This window comes from Gossypium hirsutum, chromosome A09 (assembly GCF_007990345.1).
Source record: "Gossypium hirsutum isolate 1008001.06 chromosome A09, Gossypium_hirsutum_v2.1, whole genome shotgun sequence".
In the NCBI taxonomy this organism is placed as follows: domain Eukaryota; kingdom Viridiplantae; phylum Streptophyta; class Magnoliopsida; order Malvales; family Malvaceae; genus Gossypium; species Gossypium hirsutum.
In genome coordinates, this window is record NC_053432.1 from 18,063,850 (window position 1) to 18,090,517 (window position 26,668).

The following is a 26,668-nucleotide window of genomic DNA, read 5'->3' on the forward strand; positions in this document are numbered from 1 at the left end:
CTAAATGACCCCTATTTTTTTTTGTTAATCATATTCAAGAAATTATTTCGATTAAGTTCGACATTTGAAAGTCTGTAAGAATTTTTGATGAATGCTGATAATTTTGGATATATGGGTTATGTGCTAAAATAAATCCCATACCGGTATACTATATGAGGCTTTATGCCAAATCAATTGTATACAGGTATCGTTAACGGTGATTGAATGTGCTAAATGAATTCAATGTTCAGGTATGTGGAAGTTGATTTTCTGTTGGAAATAGGTTAAGTTGAATAGTGAGATATGATGGAGTTATAAAGGATATTTATTGGGATGTTTGAGTATATGTGTACTTTCGGTCAGGTTACAGCTTATACATGAATAAAAATGTGGGTTGATGATGTGAATTATACATGTTAATATGTGCTTAATATGTGTTTGAAATGCATTTGTGAATTAAATTAAGTGATTATTGCTTATGAAATCAAGAAAATGAGATATATGTGAATTATAGATCGATGCGAAATCAATAATGAATTACAATTGCTATCGATGAGCTAATGTTTATATGAATATAATTCAATAAGAGGACGTTATCCTAAACTATGCATCGGTAGAAATTTTCGGGGACGAAAATCCCTAAAGGGGGGAAGAGTTGTGACACCCCTAATTTGACCCTAATTGAAAAGTGGTTTCGGGACCACAAAATCTAGTCATAAAAATAATTAACCGTCATAGTTGATGCTTGTTATATGTATATATGCATGTGTAAAAATTTCATGTTTGAATTTTGTTAATTGTAAGTGAATTTTATTAAATAGGACTTATGTGAGAAAATTTAGAAATGTGCTAGGCAAATGTAAAGTGGCCTATTAATGCATGTTATGAAAATGATGGGTTTGCATGTCAAATTACCCAAAATTAGAGCTAGTGGTCGGCCATGCTATGGGGTGAAACATGTTGGAAACATGTTGTGTTAGTGTGTTATGTTAGAAAGAATAAAATAAGAGGTTAGTGATAAAGTAATGAAAAGAGAGGGGTGATGAAAACAAAGTTGTCTCATCCATGCCCCCCCTCCATTGCCGTGAATTGAAGGAAGAAAACAAAAGAAAAAAAAATGTTCATCTTCTTCTCCTACCTCTCTCAAGCCGAAACTAACCAAGAAATGGAAGAAAGCACACCTAAGGCATTCGGCCATCTTGTGTGGGGAATTAAGGTATGATATCATGTGATTCTTTTGGAAATTTTGTGAAGTTGAGTTTTTTTTTGTGCTCATAACATGACCCATGTGTTAATTTTTGAGTTTGTGTTGCAAGAAACATTTGGTTATGTCCTTTTATGTCAAATTGATGATAAATTTTTTATATTTGGTGAATGCATATGGGTTTCGGTCATGGTAGATAACAAAGAATGTGGTTGTTGTTCTTGTTAATTTGGATGAATTTTGGTGGATAGGTGCTTGAATCAAACAAATGATCATGTGTGTACACTAGGTGCTAGTTGAGAAGAATCGGTCACTATATTGGAGGCCATTGCCGAATATGAGTTTAGTTATTGAGAGTGATGAATGTGTTTTGAGTTGATGGAATAAAAGAATGCTTAAAGATGTGTCACAACAAATTATATGTTAAGCTAAGGCTGTTAAATTATCAATCTTTCTTCCTAGCCGAATATGTGTTTATAAAGTTGAGTTGTTAAATAGATTTTGAAGTTAGCCAATGTATTTATTTTTGAATTTAAGAAGAATGATACATTCAGCTATGCTTTGATGTGCTTGAATTGTTGTTATGTGAATAAATATTTGTTTGATGATATATATATATGTATTCGGCAATGGGATAAAATGTGTATTAAGATAAGTTTCATGGTGATTATGCTTGTGATGTTGGGTTAATATTCGGCATTGAGTAATGTGGGGTAAGGTGATTAATCGGCTATGAAATTAGCTAAATTGAATAGGTATGTTTAATGATATGCTTAGTATAATGTATGATCTTATAACTCGGTTTGGTATTGAGATAAAGGTTAGATGTATGATTGGATTTTGGTATGTGTTAAATTGGTTAATCAAAGATTAAATGATATGTGATTGCCAAATGTGATTGTTAAGTGAATAATATTAGTTAAGTAATTAAGCAATCTATTGTTTTACTTAAGCTTAAGAGCAAAGAGGATCAAAGTCGGATAGGGGAAAAGAGAAAGTAAACGAATAGCCGTGGACATCTAATCGTCGACCACTTCCGAGGTAAGTTTTAAGTGATTAAACGTTGAGTAAATTCAATCATAATAGGACATAATGAGTTGATTTAATAAGATATGATGTGGCCATGATATGTCTTAAACCCAAATGGTAAGTTCATAAGTGTTTGGACTTGGAAATTTAAGAGCAAATTGTAATAATTTGCTTTGGACAGCAGCAGTAACGTGATTTTAGAAAATCACTATAAATTGTTAGTGTGGAATTATAGGCTGAATAAAATATGTAATCAAAGCTTAGTTAGTCTAGTTTCTTATAAAAGAGACCGTGGAAGCAAAGAAATTTCCTATAAAGAGATATTTAAAGTTGTGTGGGACAGTGTCAGAATGACTCCGAAATCCCCTGTTCTGTTTTTGGAAAATCATTATAACTTGTACAAAAATGGTTATAAGATAAGATTTATATGCTTAGACTCCTTAATGAGTCTAGTTTCAAATGAAATCAAATAGAACACATTATGAATTCTGTACGATGAAAAATTTGATTCGTAGTGAAGAGTGGTCAGATTAGTCAAACAGTGAAACAGGGGAAACTTTAAGAAAAATCTGGTATTGATTGGCCAAACCTAAAATTCTTGAAATTTTATGGATGGAAGATATACGAGTCTTTATTCAGGGAAAATTAACGGTAAGTGATTTGGAGTTTTTTAGCTCCATTTATAAATAATTTAGTGACTATTGCTCAGGAAAACAGCTCGTAGTGAATATGTGATTTTGTTGTAAACATGGATAAAACTTGTTTTAGTTGCTCATAAGCTTTCGATTAAACCCATACGTGAATTCTAAATCGTGATATTGTAAAACGATATATGAGTGTTAGATGGATCTTGGATATTAAAATTTGTGAAATTGTAAGTTCATGAGTATTCGAATATGAAATGATAGTATGGCGTGAAATTGAATTATTCATTGGAAAATGATTGACGCAGATTCGACCAAGACAAAGTGTATACATGGTAGTATATGTGGTATGTGAAGTATATTTGGATAATTGTGATGTGAATACATGAAAATTTATATTTTGATTTAGGATTTTATGTGATGAATGTGAATGTGTATATATGAGATAAGGCCGAATGGCCAATGTGATGAATGTGAACATGCATATATGTGAAAAGGCCGAATGGCCAATGTGATGAATGTGAACATGCATATATGTGAAAAGGCCGAATGGCCAATGTGATGAATGTGAGCATGCATATGTGTGATAAGGCCGAATGGCCAATGTGATGAATATGAACATACATATATGTGGTAAAGCCGAATGGCTAATGTGAAAGATGTATGAGATATGTATGTATATGTGGTAAAGTCGAATGGCTAGTGTGAAATATGTAGGCGATGTGCGTATATTGTGGCCGAACGACCAAATGTGAAAGATGTGTATTATTAGATATTTGATGAGGCAAATGAATTACAAATATGACAGTCGATGTGAATGTTGTAACATGTGATTAAATGTACATGAAACTTGGAAATATATTCCGGGTAAGACCCGATGACTACGTGTGGAGATTATATCCGGGTAAGACCCGATGACTACGTGTGGAGATTTTGTCCGGGTAAGACCCGATAACTTCGTGTGGAGATTTCGTCTGAGCTAAAGGTCTCGCCGATAATCCGAGTAGAGGTTAAAGCTATAAGACTTCGTAATAAGAATTGCTTATAAATATATTCAATGCGAAAGGTTAAACAAGTATGTACTCCAAGTTTATATGTGAGCTTGATTTGAACTAAATCATAAGGTAGTTATGTGATGCATACGAGAGCAATCTATGAGACTATTCCTATGATTATGTGACATCGAATCAGTGTGAGAGGTTATGTGAAATTATACAATATATCTATGTCACATGAGCTCACTTTATGTGAAAGTTTATCTGCCTATTGTATATGATGAGATGTGCATATTCGGTAAAGGGGATGGTATGCCTGAAGGAAGAGTGAAATAAAATATACGAACAATTATGTTATAATTTGATTGTTATCTGTTGACACTGCTTAAAACTTACTAAGCTTTGTAATGCTTACTCCGTTTACTTTGTTTTCTCTGTTTTATAGATCTCATTTCGAAGCTACAGGCTCGGGGATCGTCAGCAACTAGTCACACTATCATTTTCCACTGCTTGTCACTATTACGTTTAGAATTATTTTATGGCATGTATAGAATAGACTAGTGGCGGAAGAATATTTTTGGTTAATGTATATAAGCCATGCGAAAATGACATCTTTTGAATGTTTACTTAGTGAAGTTTAAATTATACCTCTGGTTGTGCTTAGTACTTATTTAAATGAATGATCTTTATTTCAAGAAAAAGTTCAAAATTTTACTGTTCTGACATGAGTTACAAGTCCGGTAATGCCCCTTACCTATTCTGACGACGGTTACGGGATAGTGGTGTTACATTAGTAAGAATTAGCCTATTGAATCTACTGAGTTTGTGATTAAAGTATCGAACCCCTTAGGCAAGTATGTGCTAGTTGATAAAGTTTGCAAGACCTGTCCTTTAATGACTCGGGGTTATTGTTTTCCTGCAGATTTGATGCTTTTGCCATTTGATGAGTTCGATATAATTCTGGATATGGATTGGTTGACTCTGCATGATGCTGTTGTGAATTATAGATTAAAAATTATTGAATTCAAATGTCATGTAACACCCATTACCCGTATTCAATGCCGGAACAAGGTACGAGGCATTACCAGACTTAAACTTAAACAAACATTCAAAATCGGGACATAAATTTCCACTCAAATTTAAAACTTTCATAAGCATTCATATAGACGCTAAAACAAGCCTACGAGGCCCAAAACATGCATTAGGAGTGGTTCGAGACTAAACCGAGAACTTTAAAAAACTTCCTAACACTTAGAAAATTTTTCATCAAAACAGGGGTCACACGCCCATATGGCTTTGGGACACGCCCGTGTGGGTAGACCGTGTGGACACACACGCCCGTGTCCCTAACCCGTGTAACTCTCTGTTTATAACGTCATCAACAAATTGAAGTCACACGGCCAAGTCACACGCCCGTGTGGTTAGGCCATATGGGCGATTTAATTTTCATAATTTTCATAAAAAAGGTGCAGACTTCACACTCCCTGGGTACATGCCCATCTTCCTGGGTCGTGTCCTTCACACGGTTGAGACACGTAGCCATTTCTCTACTGGTGTGGCCAATTCTAAGCTAAAATTCAAAATACAGAGGACACACGGCCGGATCACACACCCATGGGGCAAGCCGTGTGCCAAACTGAGTCAGGTTTCATTGGGTAGTATGAGATCATTGAATGAATAGGTCCAGTGGCATATCGGCTAACATTACCGTCAGAATTAGAAAAGATCCACAATGTATTTCATGTGTTGATGTTATGTCATTCTTGATCAGATCCATCACATATAATTTCTCCAGCAGAGATCGAAATTCAACCTGATATGATATACAAAGAAGAACAGATCTGAATTTTAACTCAAAAGGTTAAAGAATTAAGAAATAAACGCACAACTTTAGTGAAAGTCTTGTGACAAAATCACAGATTTGAAGACGCTACGTGGGAGCCCAAGGAAGCTATGAGAAAATAATACCCTAACCTATTCACTGGTAAGATTTTCGAGCACGAAAATCCCTAAAGAGAGATTTGTAACAGTCTATTTTTAGTCAAATCAGAATAATGGTTTCAGGACCACAAATTTGAAGTCAAAATTATTATTTTATTATTATTTTAATGACTACATCATGATAATATGTTTGTGTGAAAATTTCGTTAAGAAATTTTACCGTTTAAATGCTTAATTTCATAAAAAGGACTAAATCGTGTAAAGTGTAAAAGTTGTGTTCTATTAGCTAAAGGTATCTAATAGCTATAGAACCTTAAAATTAAGGTCTTTAAGGCGTAATTAGACCATTTTAATTGTGAGTAGACAATTTTAGGCATATATTAAGTGATTTTGGTGGTTATTAAATAAGGTTAAATAAGTAAATTAGTATTAAAGTAAATTAAATTAAAGAAAAACAAGATATCATCTTGTTTCTTCATCATCTAACCGAAATTAAGCTAAGAAAAACTCCATTAAAATGGCTTCAAGGTTCGGCTAGGCTCCTCCTCTTGCTTGGTATGTATTTTGACTCAGTTTTTAATGATTTCTACGTTTTTGAGATCGTTGCAACTAGGTCTAGCTAGCCGAGGGACTATTTTTTAAAATTTTTAAAGATTTTGAATGTTTCCATTGATGAATAAACATGTTTTTTGATGTTTGATGATAGATTATGAATGTTTGATGATAGTTATACAAGTTTTGTTAAGTGATTTTTAGTGAAAATGCAAATTAGGGATTAAATTGTGAAATGTGGAAACTTTGTGGTTAAAATGTGAAATAAATGGAAAATATGGGTTGCTAGGGACCTAACTGTAATTCAGCTAGCATGGGTTGTAGTTAATTGCATGCTAAATTGTAAAATTGTGAAACATTAGGGGCAAATGTGTAAAAATGCCATAAAGTGAATTTAGGATGAAATTGAATAGAGAGACGATTAAATAAGTTAATTTTGATTACAAATAGATCAAGAAAAGCAAAACTCGGATCTAGATTGAGGGGAAAGCAAAGTTCAGGACTAATCAACTAATTTAGTCATTTTTACATCCGAGGTAAGTTCGTATGTAATAAGCATTTGTTATATTTGTATTTTAAATGCTTTGATATTGCATAAACTGGGAATACAAGATTTTGGACATGTTTAATAATGATTCGATGATGATTCAGCATTAGAAATCCCGGTTGAACCTTAGGAATAGATTAGGATGCAAATGACATGTCATTAGGGAATACATTGATTTGGCTTCGGGCCACGATATCGGCACTTCGGGTGCGAGACTCCCGAGTATCCGAAATTTATTTCGAATGGTTCAACGGGTATATTGAAGATGTGAATTGATAAGAAATAGATACGTATCGGTACAGGTATGTACAGAAAACTATTCGAAACAATAAGTCAAAGAAAGTTGCGAGCCTATGATTAATTATGTGGTTAAAGTTCATGTTAACTTTGTGATTTATGCTTTGAGGCAAATTATGTCATTTAGTTTGAAATGTAAATGAATGGTGTGACTCGCTTATTATTTTCATATGAGCTTACTAAGCTATATAGGTTACTTTGTTTACTTTTATACATGTTTTACAGTGAATTTAAAGCTAGCTCAGACTCAGGGATCGTCGTAGACATCATTACACTATCCTAATATCACTTTGGTACCTTTTGAGCTTATGTTTTAAGTATCTGGCATATATAGGGACTTTGGTCATTTTGGTATATTTGGTAATGTGTTGTGCCATTTGAATTGGCTTGTAAATGTTTATGTTTTGGTTTATATATATATAGCCATGAGAATTGGCTTAATTTGGTTAGTTTGAATATGTATATAAATGTATGTACATGGCTTATGTTATGAGCTTGAGGTTAGTTTTAAGATGCTTATTGATAGTAGATATTGTGGTAGTGAGGTGATAGAAATTAAAAAAGATATATGCTTGTAAAATTGAGCATAATGATGTATGTTTAGAAATGTTTTAACTAGTTGAATGGGATAAGTGAAGTTGGTATGAATTGGATAGTACATTGTGGTATTGATATGTTTTGTATTGGTTGGTGTTTGAAATGGTGTAAATGATACTTGATTGAGAGTAGTTGAATGCCTATATGTGCCCTGTTTTGTGCCAATTGGGTAAATGTAGGTATATGAAGATTTGGGTGGAAAAATGGCTTGGTAAATAGCGTATTTTTGTCCACATGGGCAGAGACACAGGCGTGTGTCTCAACCGTGTGTGACACACGATTATGTTACATGGCCGTGTGTCCCCTAGTGTTGAAATTAAAATCAAGTTAGTATGCTCTACACGGCCTGACACATAGGTGTGTGACATGGCCGTGTGGCATAAGTTAGTATACCCTATAGGTTTGGAACGGCCTAAAACACGACCTAGCACATGAGCGTGTATGGTTATTTTTAGGGCACAGGGGCTAGCCACACAGGCGTGTGTGTTGGCTGTGTGACCCAAGTCAGAGAGTTACAATGGGTCAGATATAGGCTGGTACATGACCATGTGCTTTCATTTCGAATGTCCACATGGCCTGTGACACGTGCGTGTCTTTGGCCTTGTGAGAGACACGGCCGGGCAACATGGGCGTGTGTCCTCTGTTTTTGAGAAAATATTTCTAAGTGTTCTAAGAGTTTTCAAAGTTGTTGATTTAGTCCCGAACCACTCGCAATGCGTGTTTAGAGCCTCGTAGGCTCGTAATAGGGACAATATGATTAGTTGTGATTGAATTGTATTTGAATTGATTAAATTGTATGTGAAATGTATGCTTAAATGTATTATAAGTCTGGTAATGCTTTGTAACCCTATTCCAGCATTGAAGACGGGTGAGGGGTGTTACAATACTTGTATCTGATGAGTGGTGATAGAGTCCACTTTATGTTTCATAATCTCAAGAGCCAAATTATCATTCATTGCGACTATATGTGATTATATGTGATTATATGTGGTTAATGCATGTCGGAATATATATATGCCTAATCGTTCTTATGAATAATGTGTAAAAGTATGCATGGAATATGACTAATTATGCGAATTATGGTACTTAGTAAATGACATTTGGGAATATGTTGTGTGTTGTTTGGTTTATGCATGACGATTTTTTTACGTAGTGGTTGTTCTAGGCATTCGTTGAGCTTGTTAAGGTCACCTACTCCATTTTATCCTTTGTAGAGTAGTTGCGTTCTCGGTGTGAGTGGTACGGCCCTCGAGGGATTTATTCAAGCAATTCTTTATTCATTATAGTAGATGTTTTGCTTATTCTAGTTCTAGGGAATAAAAAGGCAATATGGTATACATTTGTATCGGTTTTGTTAAGACGTACTTGGGATCATTTGCATATTGTGTATGTTTGGAAGCATGTGGACTTGGACATGGTGTTTGGTTTATTGTTTAGACATTTTGATGCTTATATGACTAGGTGAATGAAGCATGATGTTTAGGGACTAAGTTTGAATGATTTAAATGCTCTTATATGCTAAATTTTTGTAACCTATAGTAGAGGTATCGATATCAAGACTTTTGAAACAATACCTCTATATTTTTGAAAGCGCAAGGAATTAGAATACCAATTTGGTATCGATATCTTGGCTCGAGTATCGATACTCGGGGAGTAATTATCGATACCTTGTGAAAGGTACTGATGTTTTTCGAGGCTTTGATTGACGAGAAATAGAATGGTAGATTGGTATCAATTTTCCAGATGGTATCAATACCACTAAAATGAAATATCGATACCATAGAGGTAGTATCGATACTTATATAACATTTTTGGGAAATTTTGATAAGCGGTCCTAATGCATGATTAATACCTATGTTATGCTATTTTATGAATTCTTGGCATGGTTTATCAACAAAAAGTGAACGTATGGTTATAATTAATGATAATTCTATGCTATTATTGATCGAAAAAAAGATGCATGAGAAATAACATGTCGTTTAGGTGAACTAGTAGTGAGACGGTGGTGTGGCATCTCAATATTCAGCTTGGCATCCAGGCTGGGTATGGCGTGTTACATCGAATCGATAGGAAGTGGGACTAGATTAATTCCAGGTAGATAAATGAGAAAATAAAATTGAGGGAGGGTTTAATAGATTAATTTGGAATAAAAACTAATAACAAATAATGCAGTTAAAACAGTAAGATTTAGGAAAATTGAATGTTTCATAAATATCCAGCCAAGGGAAATTGCAGTTGTTAATTCATTGAATGATCATTGATTTTGCAAATAATTTTCTAAACTTCTTGAATAAATTGGTTATAGCTACTCGAGACGCTCTAATAGCCTAGTCTCTCCTTAGTTTCTCCTTATTCAAAGAGACGCTCGAATGATTACTTCTCTTGCTAATAAACAATCCTTTGGGATACTCCTAGGATTTAACTTACCAACAACCTTATGATTTAGAAAACCTAATTCTAGCCGACCTTCTCACACGAGCGTGGATAATTCAAATTAGATTCTACACATTTATAACCCAATTTATCACTACACAGATTATGACCTTCCCACAATTACGTATGAGAAGATCATAATTGGTTGTATATTAAATTGAAAAATTGAAGAGTGATCAGTTCATATAATTTCCAAATCAATAATAATATGAAGAACATGAGACATAAAAATATTCATGAATCTAAAAGCATGAAGAAACAATAATCTCATAATTCAATGAATAAAAAACCTTGATAAAACCTTTGACTAGAATGAAGAATTTAACAATCCATGAATAGAACAATAATAGAAAAAGAAAATGTGAAAATCTTGTTCCCCTTTTTCATTACCCAAAGCCTCTTTAAACACCCACTAAGATCTCCTAGAAAAGAGTTCAAAATAATGTTTTAATTTTAAAATATCCCATAAAATCCTAATCAATCTTATAAATTAAGACTTTGAAGAATTCTTCCAAAAAGATATTAGTTTATTGAAAACTGTAGAAAAAATCATACAACTTCGGTTCTCCAAGCATAAGCTGTGGGTACACCTTATTCTCCGACTTTTTTTGCCCATCTTCTTAGTCCACAAAATACCCAAACTTCACTTTGTCCATAAAAACCTCCATATAGCTTCCAAGTGATTCCAACTCTCTTTTTATCCTACAAAATACAAAATTCAACCAAAAGATGAGTTTACAAGCATATTAGGACATCAAAACATATGGGAAACTTCTCAAAATATAAGTAAAAACTACACTCTAAAAATATAATGGTTTTAAATTGATGTACTCCTAATAAATTTTACATTGGTGAAAGTGGATTTGGATCTCTCCCCATAATAAGAATATATATATATATAAATATATATATATATATCTAAACTAATGTTGTTTGAACCGAACCCATCAGTTGACCGAAAATTGGTCGGGTTACTTGTTCGGAGAGGAGCTTTGAATCGGTTGATCTGGGAACCAATACAAACTGGTTGAATTGGATGGTTGAACCAATTGAAATGAATTTTTTATTATTTAATTTTTAATAATTTTTTAATCTAACCGGCAAACTAGTGACTTGATTGGTTCGACCATTGGTCCAGATTAAAAAAAAATTATCTAAACTATATGTAAGGACTAACTAAGTTGATATTACTCATCAAGTTGGTCCCAATTCACTTAAGCAATTACCGAAAACTATTTTTTTTGTATAAAATAATATTTTTTTCATTTTAAATTATGTAAAATCTAAAAAAATGCATTTATAAAATTAAAAAAATCATAATTTTTTATATATAAATTTTATCATTATAACCAAAAAAATTCATTTGTTTTCGATATTGGTATTAATAATTTATTAATATATTATTTACGTAAATTTTTTATGCTACTTGTATAGTAATTTAATATATCCTAACTTGTCTAGGCCTGCTATTGAATTATTGTTTATTGAAGTGAAAAGGATCTGAGAAATCTCCAATAATTTGTTTTTGGTAGAAAAATCGAAGGAAAAGAAGAATTGAAGTGGTGTCAACAGAAATGAAATCCACCTTAAAAATTTGCTGCCGTCGAATAACTTGTTGGCATATTGTGAGCTTTTACTTCCATTGATCCCATGAATTTACAATAATAATAAAAAGAAGATGCTGTTGTTTTCCTTAATAATTTCCACTCAACTCGGAGACTCATTTCATATTGGAACTTTCATGGAAAAAGTGCTGTATATCTCCATACAACTCCTCCAGATTTGACTCATTTCAAAGCTTACCTTCTTTTCTGTATTCTTCTTGCTTGAAGACAACATGAAATGGACAAATAACTAATCTTTTAATTGACCATCATAGTGGGTCACATTGACATAATTATATTGATTAATCATCATCCAATCTTCATGTACCAATTGTCGATTTATAACACGCCTATTTCCCAACAACCACTTACGTATAAATATTTTATTTATTAAATAATACTAAATATGAAAATTTTAATATGCGCAGTGCGAAAAATTAGGTTTAAATGTGTCAAACATCCTTATACTCTTTCAAATTTTAAAATTTAGTCCCTGTATTTCAGTTTTGAGGCATTGTGTCCTTGTACTCTTTTTTATTTACAAATCTTAATCCCTTCATTTAATTTTGTAGTTAAAGTTTACAATCCCAAAGGTAAAATAACTTTTTTAGCCCTCAACATTTACATTTTTTTGTCAATTTGGTTCTTACCTTTCAAAAGTACATAAAAATATTAATTTTTTCCTATTTTAAATAAAAAAATGAAAAAATTAAGAAATTATTAAAAATTAAAAAATCTTTAAATTTTAAAAAATAAAAATGATTTTGAAAATATAAAAAGAAATTTCAAAATTCAATGTTATTTAAATCGAACTGGGCCGAACCCACCAGACGAATTAAGAATCAATTAGGGTATCAATCCGATGAGAGGTTAAAAATTAGTTGACTTGCAAACCGGTATAGGTTGATTGAACTAATCTAAAATATTTGTTGAACTGATTTTTGAATTGATCCGACTAGTTCAAAGAAAATAAATTATTAAAAAATAAAAATAAAAGATATTAAAAAAATTATAAAAACTAGTTCATTTGACGGTTCAATTGATTTTTTTAGTCTAGTTCAACCAATATATACAGTTTTGTAGGTCTATCGAATTTTAAAAAATTTAAACTTTTTTAGCCCTCAACATTTATAATTTTTTTTTAATTTGGCACATACCCTTTAAAAGTACATATTATTTTTAAAAAATTTAAAATTATTTTTTATCTTATTTTAAGCAAAAAAACATAAAAATTTAAATATATATATATTTTTTAAAATGAAAAAGTAAAAAAATAGAAACTTATTAAAATTAAAAAATAAAAATAAAAAGATTTTTTAAAAATATAAAAAATTCAAAAATTCAATATTTTCTAATTTGACCAGACCTATTGTATTAAAAACTAGTTGGGGTATCTGTCAATGAGAAGCAAAAAATTGGTTGACTCGCAAATTGGTACAGTCTGGTTGAACCGGGATAAAAAATCAATTTCACTGTAGTCAAACCAAATTTTATATAAAGTTTAATATTTTTATTTTTATTTTAATATTTTTTTTTTGCTTTGAACCAGTCAGACGGATCGTTTTGGGAACCAACTGGTCAAACTAGTTCAATCGATTTTTTAGCTTGGTTCAACCATTCCGTACTGGTTCCCAAGTCAATTGGTTTTTTACCTCTCGCCGGGCCAATGCCTTTACCAATTCCTGATTTTACTAGTCAATTCGGTCCAGTTTGGATAATATTAAAATTTGAAATATTTTTATATTTTTAAAATTATTTTTATTTTTTATTTTTGAAATTTAAAGTGTTTGCATTTCTTTTCATTATTATTTATTTCTTCAAAATAATTTTTTAAATTTTTTATGTTTTTATTTAAAATATGAAAAAAAAATTAATATTTAAATTTTTTTTAAATACTTTTAAAGGATAAGGACCAAATTAGCAAAAAACTGTAAATGTTGAGATCTAATTTTTTATTTTTTTTATATTTGATACTGTTAGCTTTAATGACGAAATTGGATAGATGGATAAATATTTTAAAATAAAAAAAATACAGCTGCTCATATCTCAAAATTAAAATAAAAAAATTAAATTTAAAAAATACTATAAAGACGTTTAACATATTCAAACAGAGAATTTATAATAAAAACAATAAAATTGATAATAAAATCTAAATCAAAATAAATTTAAATAATATATTTTTACATTAAAACTTAAACTAGAATAAAATATAAAAACAAAACACGATTTATACATAAAAAAAAACCTTATATACCTTTTAAAAAAAACCTTGGTACAATATCCCATAATTTCTGTATCTTATTATTCAAATCCGAAATCCCAAAATTTCTGCAACCTTATTAATACAGATAATTAATCTTTTAATTGACCATTATAGTGGTCGCACTCACATTAATTATATTGATTAACCATAATCCAATCTTCATGTAGCAATTTTCTATTTCTAAACGCAATTCCTCAACAACCATTCACGGTAGTTAATATGAAATTTTTTATACATCAATTAATATTTAATGTAGTCTCACTTACCTTCATTAATGCTTGTATGGTCTTCCAAGTATTAAAGAATTGAATATGAAGGAAATTACTCTTAAGACCTCTTTTTTGGCTGATTTGGTTCCACCACATTCACATTTGGTCATATTTTATTAATAAATTGTGACCATAACCATTTATTTCTCGTATAAAAGACTCACCGACCAATGGTTATTAGACTGCCACTTCAATAAAGCTCCCAAGGCTCTAGCTAAAAGGTAGATGAGTTCTAATTAGTGAAGTTTTGTGTATAGATTTTTGTTGTTTCAAAGTTTTGGATTTTCATTCAGGGTTGTTTGGTTTTTAATTTTTTGCGGGGTTTTCGTTGATTGGGAGAATTGGGTATTTAGCAGAATGGAGAATGAAGCAAAGAAAGTGTTGCTCACTTCAAATGGAGATGAGATTTCTGTGAACATTGCTTTGCATTTAGCCAAACGTGGTTGCAGGTTAAAGGCTCTCCTAGTTTTCACTCCTTTTATCTTAATTCAGTTTATTTATGGTTTGTGTCTCTATCATATTGAATAGTACAAATTTGAGATCAAATCTTTTATTTTAATTTAACGCATTTTATAAAAATTGTTGTGGTCTAATTGATAAGGTAATTTTTTTAAATATTGTTAAGTATTTAGCTAACATATAGATTTATTATTTGTTGAATAAGTTGTCACATAAGAATTTTAAATAAATCCATCTCATCACTTAGAAAGCAACAACTAAAAAATTTATGCCAAATCAAAATGGCAGTGCCAACTCTTAAACATTAACATAGTAGGACTAAAATCAGAATTAGTCCTTTGATTATGCAACAAGTGAGCAAAAATTTTAACTTAAGAGTGTTGATGTTTGGAGCATGTGAATAGGTTGGTTTTAATGGGAAATGAAAGGTGTTTGAGGAATGTGAGAGAGAAGTTAATGGAATCAACAAATGGAGTGGTCCCAATGGAGGTGGTTGGATTGGATATGGAAGCTGAAAGTGAGGGAGCTTTTGATGAAGCAGTAGATAAAGCATGGAATGTGTTTGGACATTTAGATGCTCTTCTCAATTGCTATGCTTATGAAGGTATGCATGTCTATATTATATATGTACGTCTTTACACGAATAAAATTTAAAAACAAGTAAATATATACGTATTTAACACTAACTTAAATCTAAATAATATAAACTTGGCTCATTGGATTATACTTACGTATCCATATTGTAAGATGAAAAACATCTGTGTCTGTAACAGGGAAGATGCAAGACCATCTTGAATTAGGTGAAGAAGAGTTAAAAAGGATCATAAAAGTAAATTTCATGGCTGTATTGTTTCTACAAAAAGCTGTTGCCAAACGAATGCGGGACCATAAAACAGGTGGTTCCATTGTATTCATGACCACAATACTCGGTGCTGAAAGAGGACTTCATCAAGGAGCTGCTGCATATGGTTCGTGTTTGGCCGCAGTGCAGCAATTAGCTAGAGTAAGTAAATTCCCATACCAATCAATATTAAACCACTCAATTTTGATTCGAAATATCGACTTGAAATAATGTTGCGTTGCTGTTGTCAGTTGTCAGCTTTGGAGAATGGGAAGCACAAGATCAGGGTGAACGCAATCGCTCGTGGTTTACAGTTGGAAGATGAATATCCACTGTGGGTTGGAAAAGAGAGGGCAGAGAAGCGGGTGAAAGAAGCAGCGCCATTGCACTGATGGTTGGATGCTAAGAACGATCTGGCTTCAACTGTCATCTATTTGATCAGCGATGGCTCACGATTTATGACTGGAACAACTATATTCGTCGATGGTGCTCAGTCTTTAACCAGGCCTCGTTTGCGATCCTATCTGTAGTTTCCTTTTTCTAGCTAAGCTGATTCAGAAACATGAATCCGAAAGATCCAACCGGCCAGGCCCAAGAACACTATATTCTTTGTCAAATCTAATTTCAGTCCCTATACTTTAACCAAATTAGAGAATTAGTCTCTTTATTTCTTATTTGTCACATTTCAACCCTCTTAATGTATTTTTGACGTGGACGGTCATTCCAAATTGTTAACACTGTATAAAATTATCGTTAGCGTATTGATTGGGTCTCGCTCGATTATCAGGATCTTGATCTGGGAAGTACTTGTTATGATCATTAGAACACCTACCTAGTTGGATATTACATGTTGGTTAACAGTTCACTGTTCAATTTTTTATTCTCCTGGATATTTATCTAAGTATTGCTTGTTTCAATCATTAGAACACCTTGCTTCCTGATTAGTATGTGTTGCAAGCAAGGTCAAGTGATCTTTGGAGCAATCTTGGGTTAATTTTGTATATGAAATCGTTACTTCTTTGCTAATTAAGTGTTAGTTGTTTGATTTTTTTGGATCTTATAGCTAAGTGAGACATACCCTCATTCTATAGTGTTTAGAGATAGAAATCAGCCAAGCTTAGCTTTAAATGCCATATCATATATAGTGAACCTATACAATCCCCAAAAAAATATATAAGAAAGAGTTAATCCATCACATCATATTTTATTAGGCTTCATCTAATCACTTCATGTCCACTTCAACAATGTTTCTAATTGGCAACCCCTTACTTTACTACCTTTAGTATAAAATACCTAAGGATAGAAACTCGCGCCAAGCTAACCCCCCTTTATAATTTCCTTATTCCAACACCAAAGAAAGCATATAAATATGCTCAACTATTTGTAATACAAACACCCTGCAACAACTGCCTCTTAACTCCTTTGTATACCTTGAACCTCCAATTTTGATGACTTTTTGCACCATACATGGTGTGAACCATCACCATTATCTTATCCCATACCATGTGTATAACTTGATTGTTATAACATCTATAAAAAAATTTATGATTTACTTGTTTTCTAACAATTAATAGGGAATAATCCAGAACAGTACCGATCTCGTTCTAAAGGTAGAGGCCATTGATTCCCTTCCTTGTTGGCGGTATTTTTGTGTTTGGAGATGACGATTTGGGTGGTTTTTTTTTTTTCTTTCATTGGACGGCCTTGCTATGCCTTGGCTGAGAACCCTATTTTGTTTGAGGTTTTTGCTGGTCTGTTGTAAACGTATGTTAGGAGGAAGAATACTTGTGAATATTGCTTCCTTCATGTACGGAAAAATCTGATATATAAGATAAAATTTTGAAACTCGTGGAGAGAAAATTGTTTGTTTTCTATGGTCAATATGAAAAATATGGCAACCAGGACTGGCTTTGTTGTGGAACACAAAGCCTGTAGCTCTTCAATTTGCTATTTTCACATTATATGCTTCCTGGAAAGTCAATGAACTTTCGTTTCATTTTACTATTTAGAATGATTGTCGTTTGTATTGGTCTTGAATTCCATGAAGCAGCTGCCATTGTTGAATGAATATCGATGCATCTAGAAACTTTGTCATCGAATTAAAGTTAAACCATAATAATGGCATAAAGGTTGTTATTCCACTAACAATCATTTTCTCATTTAGACTAATATCGGTTTCGTTCTATCAAACTAATCAAAGAGTCTTTGCCTAATTTTGTCTTGTTTGATACATTATCCAATAATAAAACCTTCCCCTAGTTTTTTTTTTCAAGTCCAATACAGGTGCAAATTCCATATTTGAACAATGAAGAATTTTTCTAAACCAACAAAGAATATACCTCAAATTATGATTTCATTTTATTTTAACTAATTTTTTTATCCATACAATACATTAGTTGAATGTATAAATTATAATATATGAAAAATATTTTTATATATTTTAAAAATTGTACATTTTCACAAACAATATAAAATTACCCTAAATATTATATAAAATATTGTATATTGTTGAATTCATTTGACTTGTTGAATCAATGAAATTTTTTCAATAAATCTTCATAACGTGCTTGTTCAATTTAAGCTCTCAACACTTTGTTCATTAATTTTAAACAGCTCATTATATAGTGTCATATACGTCTTAGCCTCGTATTGCAATTGTATTTTCTTTACATAGTCGTAATGTTAAAAATTAGAGAATAAATTATTTTAAAGCAAATGATGTAAAATAATATTAACATATATAAAGTAACAATAAGAACAAATTTAAAATAGGAAAATAATGTTTAGAAACCTTAAACCAGCAATGATTTAATTTATAGTTCTTTGTTATGATTCATTGTTTTTGCGTGAATTTCTTTATAGGCTTGCATACATGCATAATGGAAGGAAGAAAGGTAGACTTTGAATACTAATTTTATTTTATATAAATTATACACGATGATTTTAAGTTCGTTATGAACTTTATCATTTTTTTTCAAATAAAATTAATCAATCCGGGTTTCGATTTAATTCGTATAGGGATACAAAAGAGTGAGAGATTTTTACAAAAGAGAAAATTTTAGAGTTCAAATAAGAGGATTTTGTTGATTCATTTGTCGATCTAATTGATATGTATGTCATTAAATTAGTATCGTGTATCAGAATAAAATGTAAGACAATCCTTGTGACCATCTATTTGTTTTCATATACCCGGCACGATACATACATAATATAGGGGAAAATGTACCATTAAAATGTACCATTAATGAATTTTCAGACGCCGATACATACGGATCCTTATCATACTGAAACGACTGCCGTTATTAGTATTAAACCAATATCGATTCATACAAGCTAAATCTTCTAATCGATAATTGGGCCAAAGAAAGAACTTTAATTTAATTAGTTTCTTTTTATCACTATCAAGATGTTTGTTTTTAGTCAAAACTTGACCACAGTTTTTTATATTATTTAAAAATACTGCATTTCTATGCATACCATTTTTATCCCTTGAATTGAAAGAAATTCGAATTCGCAATTCTCGCTGGTGGTTGGGGTATAAAATATTTTCAGGACCAAACAAATCATAAAAATAATTTTTATCAATATAGTTTTTTTCTTGGTATCTTTGATTAATTTGGTGTTTATTTTTATGAACCAACAAAATACTTATAGTTTGATATAGAATAAATTGTCCATCATTTTCTACCGACAGACGAACTGGATCGATAATCAATATTCTTTTTTTCATTAATTCTCTAAGAGTTAAATCCTTCTGAATCATCAAAATATCCATATTCATCTCTCCCCGTTGAATAGAGGATATAACAATTTCGTTTGGATTTATCAGTCTAAGTAGGAGGCAATATACTTTGATATTATTGATTATTCTTTGATTTAAAGAATCATCCCATCTCAATTGAAAACGCAAATACCTTTTTAGGAAGAAATCAAGCTCTGCTTTCGTGTTGCTCTTGTATTGCTTTTTCTTTCTACGTTTTTTTTTGTCTGATTTATCATAATCTTCTTCAACATCTTTTTCTTGGTTTGAGAGAACGGATTTAAAATTTCCTTGTTTTTATGCATTTGATAACCCCCTTCACCTATGGGTTCTTTTTCTTCTTGATTTTGATTCTCTAATCCAATAATTTGTTTTTCGTTTGGTGTTATAAGGGAGTCCCTTTTTTTTATTTTCAATAATATTTTTATTAATGTTCCTATTTCCATTAAAATTGAAAAGAAGTAATTTTATTGGTATGATCCATGGTTTAACCTTATATGCATTATATAGCAGCACAAATTCTGGGAAGAACCAAAGTTCTAGATTCGGTATAGGATGACTTAGTATTTCTTCATTCAGTCCCATCCAATCAAAATGGCTTCCTTTTTTATTGGATGGGTTGCTTTCTTGATCTTGATAAATTGTGAAATAAAAAAGGTCCATTTTATCAATTATTTGATAATTCTTAACCACAGTCTTAATATTTTTGTTACTTTTGGTACTGGTATCGACCCAGGACTCAATATCGACCTTATTTCTAAGACAAAAATCAAGAATTCTCCAATTAAAAAACTTTCTGTGCGAAAAATTCCCCATAGCATCTAGGATATCGCCTTCTCCTAGATAATTATGGATGGGGATATCCCTCAGTGTATCAAAAAAATTTTGTTTATCCATGTTGTAATGATAAGAACTCTCTTCCCTCTTATTTACTTGGAATGGTGATCCATAAGCATACAGGTCCCTCTTATCTTGATAATTAATAGATTTATATGATAAAAAATCATATCCATAGTGTTTTTTAAAATTAGATTTTTTATATTTTTGTTCTTGATTCAGTTTATATTCTTGAGTTAGTAATGAGTTCGCTTGAAAATCATTTTTTTTCGTAATGAATTAATCTTTCTTTTTCATCTGAATCCCATTTTGTTAAATCTTTATTTTGAGCCAGATAGTGTTGATTGACTCTATTTTGCCATTGTCCTGGTACTAATTTTAGCCATCTATTCTGAACTAAATCGTATTGATAACGACTCCTTAACCAGTTTTTCCATTCATTCATTCCAGAATGCCAAACAATTTTCTGTCTTAACCCATAATGATGTCTTAATCTGGAATGCGATACTCCTCGTTCTTCAAAATAATCTTTTATTTCATTTTTAAGAAAAAGAGATGTTGCATGATATTGAAGGATAGGTTTGAATTTATAAAAACTAATAACTTGGGTTTGTGATAATTTGTAAAATACATATGCTTGTGAGAGAGAGGATAAGTCACAAAAAGCTTTTTCATTTTTATTTCTAATACTAACATTAGAAAGCGAAGAAAGTGAGGTTTTTATAGTTGAAATAAAATGAGTTGTATTTTTAGTTGTTTTATTAATTCTTTCTTGATTTGCTTCATTATTGTGAATGAAGTTCTCAATCATTTTTTTTGTTGATTCAAGAAAAAGTTGGGTATTGGTTCTTGGAATATTAATGATATATAGAAGAATATCCATGTATATCTTTTCAATGAAAAATTTTATAAAAAAATAGAATTTCCGGATTAATCGAATATTTCTTCTTTTTACTATTTGACAAAATTTTTTTGATGATTCTAATATTTTATCCTCATAACTTATTTTGTTAGAACTACTATTTATTTCTTGAGTTAGAAATTCGTTTTTCTTGTCTTTTATAATTAGAATTTTTTGTATTTGATTTTTGATTGTGTTGTTCTCTTAGTCAGATCTTTTATTTTTTTTTCAGTTAATGAATAATTTGTGCACACTATAGATTGAATTTGAAGGGATGATTTGTGAATCATCTTATTACTGATTATCGAATCCTTTTTAGTTTCGCCCAATTCATATGGTTCTCTCAACCCAAAAAATGGAATTGGATTTATTTTTGAAAGTTCTTTTATTATTCCTTTTAGAAATAGAATGCTTTGAGTGATCCATTTTTTTGTTTCTTTTGAAGCTTTTCGAAACAATTTAGTTTTTTCTTTTAAAATTGTTAAAGCTAAAAAACATTTCGTTTTCCATTTTTTTTATTTTTTTAGTTCTTTAAAAATAGGCTCAAAAAACAAACGCCGTTTTCGAGGAGAACCGAAAGGTAGTTCAGTTTCCATTCCCCAAACTGTTAAAAAGCAAAAATCATTCTTTTGACCTTTCTTTTTTTCATTGGATCTTTATGAGAGGGTTGTAGTTTAAATCTATGCCAAGGTTTCAGGCAAAAAGGAAATAGGATCTTTATCTGAATACCTTCTGTTAACCAGTTTTTTGGAAATTCTGTTTCTAATAATTGAACACCATTATAAGTGCATTTAACATGCATTTCTCGATTCCAATCCGTTAATTCCTTAGACCACTCAGGAAATTGAAATAATAACATACGGGCAATGTTTTTAACTATTATCAGTGAAGGTAATATAATATATTTTCTAAGAATTGATTGGGTTATTAACACGGAGCCCTTTATTACTTAAGCAAGTAAAAGACTATCCCAAGCTTCTGCTATTTCTATCATCATTTTCTCTTCTCTTTTGTATTTTTCTCTTTTGGGCTAGTCTTTTTTCTCTATCTTTTTTTCTGTATAATCAGAAATTTTTGATTCTTTGTTTTTACATATCCAATTTTGAGATATTCGTTTCAGCGGTCCAGAAATATCAAAAAAAAAAGAGTGGTTTGTCTACTCTGTCCAAAAAAAGGGGGGAATGTACATTTGCTTGAAACAGCTCCCAAGTAATTGTTTTACGCCTTTGGGCATGCATGGAACCCTTTATTATGTCGCGCCGAAAATCCGATTGTTGCGAATAGCGTATCAAAGCCACTTCGTCTGTTTGATCAGGATCATTAGCATCCTTGGTATTAGTATAAGTATCGACGTTTGCCTGGTGGATTTTCTTGAACGAATTTCATGCTCTGCTATTACATTTTCCTTGTTTTCTCCCTCCTGTTGTTCTAAATCGTCGATTCATTGTTTTTGCGTGAATTTCTTTATAGGCTTGCATACATGCATAATGGAAGGAAGAAAGGTAGACTTTGAATACTAATTTTATTTTATATAAATTATTTTATAAGTTTCAACTTTAATTTTCGTAATCAATCTAAGAATTTTCTATTACTTTTTACATTAACATAAAAAAAATTGTTTTCTTTAACGTATTTATTGTTGTATATGACATTAATTTGCTTAAAAAAATAAATATTTGATTACTTTAAAAAATAGTGGTACCAAATAATTTAATATGAAACGAATTGTTGACATTCTATGTAGTAAATATATTTACTATCTATTATTATGATAATTATTCAACTTAGTTATAAATTGTGTTATTAGTAAATTACAATTCAAAATATAGTATTAGGGATCAATAATGCAAATACAAAAAAGTGTATTAAGATGTTGTTTAGGAATTTAATAAATTGGATTTTGTAATGATTGTAACGATACGTCATTATTATGAATGGAAAAAAAATCATATTTAAAACTTGATTTTAAAAATGGGATTGTAACACCACATACCCGACCTGACCATTGGGTTCGAGCTACAGGATGTCATATTCGTTATCGGAGCAACTACAATCGATTTTATAAAAAAATTATCATTAATCATTTAGTTCCAAGTATTACAAGCTTAAAACACCATTTCCAACTAACATGCTTAATATCAATTGGCCTCAAGGCCCCAATTTAACCATTCAAATCTTACAAAAAATACTCAAAACATAAGTAACAACCTCAAACATCATTCATGTGTATGGCCAAAACCAATTTTCATATTAACACAATTTATATACAATCATCATAACCTTATACATTTTGAGACCGACTGTAACACCCTTTACTAGCATCCTACACTGGGACAGGGTCCGAGGCATTATCGGACTCAAACATAAACATTCATACAAAACCGGACTATAAAATTTTCATTCAATTTAAAACCATTCATACACAAGCATATTGTCCCTTATATGGGTCTGCGAGGCCCAAAACATACATTGGGGGTGGTTTGGGACTAAATTAAGAACTCTCAAAACTTTTACAATACTTAGAAAATTTTCTTGTTTTGGAGGGTCATACGCCCGTGTGGTCACACACGCCGGTGTGACTTGGGACACACCTGTGTCCTCGGCCAGTGTAACTCTCTGTTTATGAAGTCATCAACATAATTAGGGTTACACGACAAAGTCACATACCCGTTTGCTTAGGCCGTGTGGCGAATTAAATTCCAAAAAGTTAAGTGTAGACTTCCCACGGCCTGGGCACACGCCTATGTCTAGGGACTGTGCTGGAACACACGGCTGTGTTTCTGCCTGTATGTTTACTACTGGGCATTCTGTTTTACCTAATTAGGGTGCAGGGGACACACGACCAGATTACACGCCCATGGGGCAGACCGTGTGTCATACACGGCCTAGACACACGCTTGTGTGTCTACTCATGTGGACAAAAACAAGGCTATTTACCATGCCATTTACTCAAAATTCCATCATCAAACATCCATGATCATATTCACAATTCATCCATGCCAAATAAATTTAACCCCATCATGAGTGACCATAGCACATACATGCATATATGAATAGAATTACATCCCCATAATTAATATGAGCCATATCTCCTAGACATATACAAAATGAATCATTAAATCATTATAAGCCAACACACTTGGCCAAATTAATATGACACATAAACAAAAAGACCGAGTCCTCTATACATGCCATACTCAAAATACTTGAATTCATATACCCAAAATATTAGTTTGATAGTGTGAATCAAGCTCTGACGTCCTTCGATCCCGAGCTAGCTTGGCAATACTATAAGAAAATGGGAAAGAAAGGGGAGTAAGAATAAAGCTTAGTAAGTTCACATACAAATAAATAGAAACATAATCATGAATTTTATACAATTAACATAACATAATTTACATATATGTCATCATAATTTCATAGGCATAACTTACTCATTTTCAATCTTACCAAAAATTCATCACATACCATTGTCATTCATATGAGTTTTTCGTATATACCTGTACTAACTCGTAACACATTCTCATATTTCCTCATCATTGACTTACTGGTCGAATAACTCACTGATTTACCCGTTGAACACTTGGAATACTATCGGATACACGAAAAGTTTGCACAAAACGCTTCATATATAGCCACATGCTACCTCATATCACATATCATATATTGCTCGCTCTCGAGCTAATCACGGGCCTACTCACACAAGCTGAAAATCAGGATGTAACTACATGGGCTGCTCACACAAGCTGACAGGTATCTGCAACACATGCCGGGCTACCAGCCACTAGTATGACGTACATGACTAGCACCCGAATTCACATAGTCACATATACAGATAATCTCATGAGCTCATAATCACATAGTTCTTAGTGACATGTCACATTGTATCCTAAATTATTCTTAAGGTTCAAACGGGATTTTCTCGATGTCATATCTTCGTCGAACTCGTTCACAATGTCATTCTCATTGACCATAATATCATTCATACACTCATTGTAATAATTAAACATAGAAATTCATACATACATTAATAAAGCATTAAAACATGATGCAACATTACATTATTTACATATGAACTTACCTCGGTACCAAAATATGACTAACTATTCGATTTAGTCCACAACCTTGTTCTTTCCTCGGTTTAGGTCCGGACTCTTTTTTTCTTGATCTATAATAGCAAATTTCACTTATTTAATTATCACATTGTTCAAAACAATCCATAAATCATACTTTGGTAAAATTATAATTTTACCCCTAAACTTTTACATATTTACAAATTAGTCCCTGAGCTCGTAAAATGAATTATACTCATTTTCTTTGTTACCCAAGCCTAGCCGAACTTATAACATGCTCATAACAACCCACATTTCTCATCAAATCATACATCTTACTACTCATTTTTCAAACTTTACAAATAAATCCTTTTTAGGTGTTTTCATGAAAAACCACTTAGTAAAAGATGTTTATCATACATCAAACTTTCATATTCTTCCATTAAACATCAAAATACATGCATGTCACACATGGGTCTAGAAATAGGTAGAAATAAGGCTAACTCAAAATTTTAAACATGAACCGTAACTCAAAATAAGGCTAGAAATAGGCAGATATGCTTCAAGGATCTCAAAAACATAAAGAACATTAAAAACGGGGCTAGGGTGTACTTACAATCGAGCCTGGAAGTTGAAGAAAAACCCTAGCTATGGCTCTTCTAATTTTCGACACACACTTGAAGAAGATGAGCAAATTTTGCTTCATTTTTCCCTTTTTATTCTTTTATTAACCAAATGACCAAAATGCCCTTAAGGCCTTTCTTTCAAAATTTTCCTATTCATGCCCATTTTTGTCCAAAAATATGGAAATTGGTCAAATTGCTATTTAAGGACCTCTAATTAACAATCCATGGCAATTTCATGCTTAAAGCTTCTAGAACTCACATTTTGCAACCTTTGCAATTTAGTCCTAAATATCAAATTAGACAATTTATCAATAAAATTTCTTCATGAAATTTTCACACAAGCATGCAATCATATCATAGACCTCATAATAATCATAAAATAATTATTTCTACTTTGAATTTGTTGTCTCGAAACCACTGTTCCGACTAGGCCCAAAATCAAGATGTTACATGGACTATTCCTAGGTATATGCCATTGATCAAATGAAATGAGCTTTACAAACTTAGGCTGGGTCGATCGATGATGTCTGGATGCTGACTTCACTTTTCTAGGGCTTCGAGAATACATGTATCTACACACGGAACAAACAAATTGCATGTTAAGCAATAAGACATGTACATTTATGATTCAGGATATATAACATAAGCATTAGTAATATGTTTCCAGACAATACATGTATATATGTATTTAATATCCAACCAAATCATGTTCTAAAGTGTCAAACATTTCCATTATCATTCAATACTTGTAAGCATACTTATAGCAATACCAAAACAACTTATTCAACATTGAAACATATAAGATCAACTCTTACTTGCTTATCAATTACTAATCCCT

At 31.6% G+C, this 26,668-nt stretch overlaps 1 protein-coding gene across 1 annotated transcript; it reads left to right on the plus strand.

The window, feature by feature from the left end:
- Positions 1-14,522: 14,522 nt before the first annotated feature.
- Positions 14,523-16,534, plus strand: LOC107888822 (short chain dehydrogenase/reductase astE). The gene is made up of 5 exons (XM_016813051.2): positions 14,523-14,575; positions 14,711-14,803; positions 15,218-15,417; positions 15,587-15,816; positions 15,906-16,534. Exons 2-5 carry the CDS (start codon positions 14,712-14,714, stop codon positions 16,044-16,046), a joined length of 663 nt encoding a protein of 220 aa, XP_016668540.1. The 5' UTR covers positions 14,523-14,575; position 14,711; the 3' UTR covers positions 16,047-16,534.
- The last annotated feature ends 10,134 nt before the right edge of the window (positions 16,535-26,668 follow it).

Coding starts and splice junctions, on each gene's coding strand:
- LOC107888822 (XM_016813051.2), top strand. CDS start 14,712: ATGGAGAATGAAGCAAAGAAAGTGTTGCTCACTTCAAATGGAGATGAG. Junction 15,418..15,586: donor CAATTGCTATGCTTATGAAG/GTATGCATGTCT, acceptor TGTCTGTAACAG/GGAAGATGCAAGACCATCTT. Junction 15,817..15,905: donor CAGTGCAGCAATTAGCTAGA/GTAAGTAAATTC, acceptor TGCTGTTGTCAG/TTGTCAGCTTTGGAGAATGG.